This window comes from Anneissia japonica, unplaced genomic scaffold, assembly GCF_011630105.1.
Source record: "Anneissia japonica isolate Jap-2015-1 unplaced genomic scaffold, ASM1163010v1 scaffold5323_len63752_cov207, whole genome shotgun sequence".
NCBI classification, from domain to species: Eukaryota; Metazoa; Echinodermata; class Crinoidea; order Comatulida; family Comatulidae; genus Anneissia; species Anneissia japonica.
Genome location: NW_022705974.1, coordinates 31,149 through 38,995, shown reverse-complemented (window position 1 = coordinate 38,995; position 7,847 = coordinate 31,149). Strand labels below are relative to the sequence as shown.

At 35.7% G+C, this 7,847-nt stretch overlaps 1 protein-coding gene across 1 annotated transcript in view; it reads right to left on the bottom strand.

The window, feature by feature from the left end:
* Positions 1-1,968: 1,968 nt before the first annotated feature.
* LOC117105944 overlaps positions 1,969-7,847 on the bottom strand; it is a 6,937-nt gene continuing 1,058 nt past the window's right edge. The window contains exons 2-5 of the mRNA XM_033247250.1: positions 3,923-4,127; positions 2,901-3,060; positions 2,207-2,413; positions 1,969-2,001 (exon numbers count right to left, since the gene is read on the bottom strand). Of these exons, the coding sequence (XP_033103141.1) occupies positions 1,969-2,001; positions 2,207-2,413; positions 2,901-3,060; positions 3,923-4,127 (605 nt within the window). The remainder of the gene's footprint in view (positions 2,002-2,206; positions 2,414-2,900; positions 3,061-3,922; positions 4,128-7,847) is intronic.

Below are 7,847 nucleotides of genomic sequence, written 5' to 3'. Positions count from 1 at the left end.
ATATATTAATTTTTCATAATACACAAATTAAATTGTTACCAAATGATCGATGACACAATAAACCACTAATAAAATTCAAAAATATGACGATACTTTTGAGAACGATCATTTCAGGCAATGCCTGAACAATTTAATGAGGCCTAGCCATTGCTAGGCCTAGGCCATCATCAGTGTACAGAGATTCCATATAGGAAATCTTATTTAAACGAAGTGGAGTGGAGTTGAATAGCTTGGTGGTTAAGATGCTTGCCTTCCAATCCCAGGGTCCTGGGTTCAATTCCTGCCAGTTGCAGGATTTTTTCTCACGACCAAAACAACTCCACTCCTTAAATCTCATATGGAGATTTAGTTTGTGTAAAGCATCGTGTGTGTATGTTTGTCTTGTGTAAGGGATTGTCACCTACAAGTAGGATAGTGATATATTCGCTGTTGACAATCCTTGGCACATGTATTGTGTGCCTAAATAAATAAATAAATAAAATAAATAAAAGTGAAGTTTGTAATACGTCAATCTATACGTAATTCAACCGTATCAAGTTGTAAACACCAAGATCATGAAAAAAACAATGTATAATTAATGGTAGACGGAATGAAGTAAAATCAGAATGACAAAGTTAAATTAACATGGTAAAGTTGTTTGTTGAGTGAGGGATTACAAATTAAATTCCAATTTTATTATCTTTTTTCATTAACCTATATATTGCACGTAATAGAAACCTTATTTCATGGGGTAAATTTTACAAAGTTGTGAACTAGTCACCGATTGATTTCAGTCGAAATCAGTTGGTATTATTAACAGACTTACAGTACGTTATTCTGCAACGTATTCTACTCATTCTGTAATACTTCGATTCTACCATATCTCCAAAATAAGGAGCTGCTAGAATAATTAAACTGTCACAATTCGTAGCCCATCAAAACTACTATTTAGAAAGGCAGCTTAATATTTCAATTTTCTTTCAAGTTTATAGTAAGCCTATATATTGTTGATCTTAATGATGGTATATTTGTTTTATTGTTTATATCAGGGCGCCTAACTTATATCTTTGACCAATATTTAATATATTTGACCAATATTTAATATATATTGGTCAAATATATTAAATATTGGATATAAGTTAGGCGCCCTGATATAAACACTAAAACAAGGATAAAAAGTACAAGGCAGTGTGTGAACGAGGCCTAGGTGAATATTGAAAAGAATCATTTTGTACTTACCAACCATATACAGATCAAACACACAGACGCCAGACAACGCTTCTCTGGTACACACTCCTCGATTAAGTATGAGGAAAAATACGACAGGAACGGTAAAGAAAACTGACTGCAACAACCACACAAACCATAGGAAATATACGATGAGCATGAACTAAAATAGAAACAAATTAATACAGTGAATAAATTTGATGAAAACGTTCTATTCCAACAGAAACAAATTTTAACTCTACTAGGATTTGAACCGGAGCTTCTAGACGGTGTTTTAGGGCGCCGTCGGATACCGTGCACTGTTGGCTTTCACCCTCGGATTCTAAAAAAATACCACACACTAGTTTAATTAAAGAATAAAATAAACATGAGAGTAGATCTACCAATAAATTTGGTTTAACCATAATAAGAAAAATATAATTTTGGGATTTATAAGGTGATTATGTGACGATTGTTTAAAAACAATGACATGATTGCGGGCCAAACATTTCCCTTCATTATACCATGGAGGTATATACTAAAATCAATATTGGTTATTTTTACGTATCTTGAAATTCATTTCATATATAACACTTCGCCATTGAATTGCGAGGGATTTGAAGGTGATACCATTAAATGCATGAGCTAATATTTACCACAGCTAACTGACACCTCCCGGATGTTTTTGACTTGAATCTACACATGAACTCTTTTCTGACTGAACCAGTTGCTAAGTAACCAAGTGCCAACATTACAATGGCGACGATAACCATCAAAGCTATTTCAGATCCCACGACCCATTTGACGATGCGGTGCCTAAAAGATGAAGTTGAATCATGTAAGTATTTTGATAAGTATGCCTACTGTAAGCTAGTCGAAAAGCAGCTTAGCTCGGTCGGCTAAATGGTAGCCATTGTATGTGCGCTGAACCATGAAGACCCCTTTCCTTGGTCCCCGGTTCAATCCCCATCGCTGCTCTTCCTTGTTTCAGATGGAGGGAAATACAAGTTTTAAAGCCCACCACCTTTCGCATGAGACGTTTAAGCCGTTGTTCCCGTGTGCAATGTGATCCTTGTGTACGTAAAAGCACGCAGACCCTATTCGAAAAAGAGTAGATGAGTGCAGAAGGAACGGGTGGCGCCAAGGTCCCCGAAGGAAGGACCGGAACGGTAAAGAAAACTGACTGCAACAACCACACAAACCATAGGAAATATACGATGAGCATGAACTAAAATAGAAACAAATTAATACAGTGAATAAATTCGATGAAAACGTTCTATTCCAACAGAAACAAATTTTAACTCTACTGGGATTTGAACCGGAGCTTCTAGACGGTGTTCTAGGGCGCCGTGCACTGTTGGCTTTCACCCTCGGATTCTAAAAAGATACCACACACTAGTTTAATTAAAGAATAAAATAAACATGAGAGTAGATCTACCAATACATTTGGTTTAATCATAATAAGAAAAATTTTTTGGGATTTATAAGGTATTATGTGACGATTGTTTAAAAACAATCACAAGTATAAAATAGAATGTCTACATGATTGCGGGCCAACACGAACAAACATTTCCCTTCATTATACCATGGCGGTATATACTAAAATCAATATTGGTTATTTCCGTATCTTGAAATTCATTTTATATATAACACTTCGCCATTGAATTGCGAGGGATTTGAAGGTGATACCATTAAATGCATGAGCTAATATTTACCACAGCTAACTGACACCTCCCGGATGTTTTTGACTTGAATCTACACATGAACTCTTTTCTGACTGAACCAGTTGCTAAGTAACCAAGTGCCAACATTACAATGGCGACGATAACCATCAAAGCTATTTCAGATCCCACGACCCATTTGACGATGCGGTGCCTAAAAGATGAAATTGAATCATGTAAGTATTTTGATAAGTATGCCTACTGTAAGCTAGTCGAAAAGCAGCTTAGCTCGGTCGGCTAAATGGTAGCCATTGTATGTGCGCTGAACCATGAAGACCCCTTTCCTTGGTCCCCGGTTCAATCCCCATCGCTGCTCTTCCTTGTTTCAGATGGAGGGAAATACAAGTTTTAAAGCCCACCACCTTTCGCATGAGACGTTTAAGCCGTTGTTCCCGTGTGCAATGTGATCCTTGTGTACGTAAAAGCACGCAGACCCTATTCGAAAAAGAGTAGATGAGTGCAGAAGGAACGGGTGGCGCCAAGGTCCCCGAAGGAAGGACCGAGGTCCCCGACGAGGGACCGATGTACCCGACGAGAGCAAATTGGGCGTGGTGAGGCATCGCTCAAATTGTTAAGACTTCCGGGCGGTGGGTTATCCTTGGTGCTTTGAGATCATGCTTGGGCGTCCTGGTATTGGTAATTATAATTTATTGAGGCTTGGACTGAAGGGTGATCAATTCGTATATACTTAACGTACTTAGGGTCTTGATGTGTTTAGCATTTAATGTACTTAGGTATTTGACATTTGACATCATGATGACAAATAATTAAGCACATCTAATGCTAAACACGTCAAGTTCCTAAGCACATTAGGCCTGGCTTTTAAACGTTTAGCCTTTAAACGTGTCACCAAAAATAGACCATTGCGTGGAGCTTCGTGTTGAAATGTTCCTCGCTGTTTTTACAGTGAAGAATAGAGTTGCAAGGAGTCGTACAAGGAGAGAGTGACAATTTCAGACGCAGGATACCGTGCAAGACACCGGACGGGACGGATTTAGCACGCAAATAACACTTACCATAGTTGCAAGGAGTCATAGAGGTCTTGTGGCACCTCAACTTCAACTATATCAGATTCATCTGGTTCAACCATGTCGAGAATCCCGACTCCAGACAATATGGAGAAGATGCCAAAGACAACAACCCCGCTGACAAGAAGTATAAAGTTCATCAATGTTGGGAACGCGCATCTCAAACAGCATGTTTTACAAGTACCGGGCAAAGCTATAAAAGATAAATAGAAAAGCTTAACTGACAATCTCTAAAAAACATAGGCCTAGGCCTACAGTAATGTTGATGAAAATAATAATTACATAGTCTAAAATTAGCTAGTGGCGGATCCAATAATTTGAATGGGGGCCAGGAAGGGACATTGACAGATGGAGGGACTATCCACCTCAGGCCCACCATGGCTGGGGCTGAGGCAAGAAAATTTACGATTATGGCACCTCTAGATGGCTAGAAATGGCATTCTTAGACTTAAATTTGAAGATAATTATCTTTTTTTCTCAAAATTTTGAATCCCCCTTGAATCCGCCACTTATATACCAGGGCCACCGAGTGACGTTAGGCTCAGACTGTTAAGCTACCCAAGCATTTAAAGGTCAGGAGACAAAATAAGAATCAGAATCTTTATTTTCCACCTCATACAAAATACCAATAAACTATACATAGGCCTATGGTAACAACATCGCCGAGTTAATATGAGTGGAAGAAGGCTATATGAGTTTGAAGTGTAATGCACAACTACCTTTAGCTATAGCCCCCCACCCCCGATACAGAAATGGAATTACTGTACTTACATACAGGTAATAATTAAAATACACTTTATGATATATATATATATATATATATATATATATATATATATATATAACAGTAAAAAAAATAACCATGATATCAATAACAATATTATCAATAAAACAAATAATAAAAACAATAATAACAAAACAATGTCTTAAAAGATAAATTTATAGTTCCAGATAAAAGGATTAGGCATATTACGTATCAAAGAAAGTTTATCCTTCGTAACATAATTTAAGCATGGAGGTATAATATACCTCCATGATTTAATTTACTGTAATACTGTACAAAAAATAAATGTGGATTATAGTCACCATACACAGAGATCAGAAACTTTATAAAAGCGGTTTTAAAACTATAAAGTGATGGTTATTAATTAATTTTGGATGAGCATTGGCCATAATTTAGTTTATATGTATTATATTTTCTTAGATTGGGGGATAAAGTCCCAAAAGCTGGTCTTTTAGATATAGATGTCGATTTTACACTTCATCCAAAATTTAGGGTATTTAGATGAGTTTCTCCAAATTTGATGCTACCCTCTCTCTCTCTCTCTCTCTCTCCCTCTCAGTGCTGGGCTGAATGCCGCTTACAGTAATAGGGCCTATATGATATAGAAATTTAAAAAAGAGAATAGTCCTATATTTATGATAAGTATGGTAATTTAAACACATATACCATGTAGGCCAAATATTAAATGACGATGCAAACGCCAGCACAAAAACGACTATGATTTATACATTGTACAGTATACCGAATCCTATGGCAGAGGCGTATTCAATGAGTCACTTTCGTGCACTACCGGTATATAAATTATAATGAAGACAATGGCACGTCATAGCGAGAAAATAATAGCTGCATTCCAATCTTCTGACGAACAAGTAAAAACCGCGAGTTACGGTATCATTTGTCCTGATTAGATCATGTAATGAATCAGTAGCCATCTTCTTTTGATCATAATTAATTATTATCCTCACCGCATTACCATTATCATCATCATCACTATACTTCACTATCGTCATATTATCCATTAGGATGGATAATATTATCCATTAGGATAATATGGGTGGGTTGTGATTTTATGCAGACTGTTATGGCAGTATCACGTCATTTTCAAAATAAACCCCTTACCTTTCGAATATCTGGATGTTAAAACAGAAATGATCTCCTAAAATCATTGGTTTCAATAGATATCTCTATTTACTTTTTTAAATGACAATTCCGACGTCTTTTCTGTACTGTGAATATAGGATTTTGGCTGTTCTTGGCGAAACCTACATAACAAACTACTAACGGTATTCATTCATCAATTCTTTTATTCATTCATTCACTAATTTATTCATTCAGAACTTTATTTAGCCAAGACTATATTTCAACACAATAATTTCTCTATGCTCATACATACAAGGTGGATGTAGGCCTATATATTTCCAAAGGTCGGGAGAGGCTTGTACCTGGAGACCATTTCTACGTACAATAAGTTTGTTATTGGAATGATAATAAGGCCTACACATGAAGAAAAAAGACGAAAATTAAATTCTTGTATCGTTATTAAATTTCAGTGTAACAAATCGACTGTAACTTCGTGAACATGATATTTTTAGTTTACTTCTGAATGTGACATCAGTGTGCTTATGCCTAACTAGGTATAATTTACAATGCCACTATACAGTAAGTATAAGTTCTCTCTTTTCTGATAATAATAATAATAATAATAATAATAATAATAATAATCTTCTCGCTTTCGTTATAATATTAGGGACACCATTACCAATCTAATAGTCTCCTATATTTAAATGTTGATATCTCCAATGGTTCAACATCATATCGGGTACGGTATTATAGCGAGATAACTGTAGCCTATTTTAGTTTTGATGCGGCCATGTGGCACACGCCCTAATGCATAAAAATATCATTAGGCCTTCTTTCTATCAATGTGAAATTCTTTTGTACGGCCCGGGGGCCGATGTATAGCTTTCCAATTAGTCCATAGAATGGCCTCCAGTGTATTAATGTATAACTGGGGCGTAATGGCAAACAATAATAATAATTTTTAAAAAATCTTTCGGAATGCTTTAAAATACACTCACATAATCAGTGAATCATTATTCTGGCAGTAATTTAGTCAGGAGTTGTACTACTGTACATTGGCACCTTCACTAAAATTGTTTATTATGAACTGGAATCTGAATTCAGGTCATCTAGTAACATTCCTCATATAGTCTCTTGGTGACTACTCTGATTCAGTTTCAAAACCTGCTACAGCGCAAAACAACAATAAAAGTTCTATAAATCTTGTTGGCAGGCGAAAGAAATGCAAAAGTTGTGATTGAAGTTCAATAAGTGGGACACTGTTAATTTGATGAAATCAATTAATTAATGAATAATAAAATATATCATAGACTTCCTTCTTACCGTAATGTAGCCATAAGGCATAATCTGTTCGTGTATACAATTGAGGGGACACCTGTGAGGTACCGTAAGTGTCTTTAATTGATTGATTGATTGATTGATTGATTAAATGAATAATACAGTACATTGGTTCGTTGATTGATTGATTTGTTCATTAACTGTCGAGTTATGTATATCTGCGTTGTTGTGTTTTTTCAATAAAGTTCAATAAGTCAAGTATCACCAATTAAAATTAATTAGGGATAGAAATTCAAGGAATACGCCTGTAACAGGACACATCACGTGGCACTGATCCACAGAAACATAATGAATGAAAACCAAACATGGTTAAAATCGAGGTGTTGTAAAAGCAGTTTCCTTGTAAGCCTGTACAGTTGTCGTTTCGAATACATAGCAGCTCCCTTCCCCAACACAGTCATTGAATGAGCAATCAAGGTTTTCTTGTGTTGTACACCTTTACGACTTGCAATTGACCTTACATTCGGTTAGATGCTTTCAAAACTGAATTATCAGTTATCGTAGACAATTGTGGTCAGCATCAGGTACTGTATGTTCAATGTTCAATGGTACAAAAACCACAAGGATATATAAATATATAACCACTTGAGAAAGACCTATGGTCGAAAACGTTCGAGATCTATTTCAAATTGTGGTTTTATAAATATATTTTATATATATATATATATTATATATATATATTTATATAGGCCTATATATATATATATATAT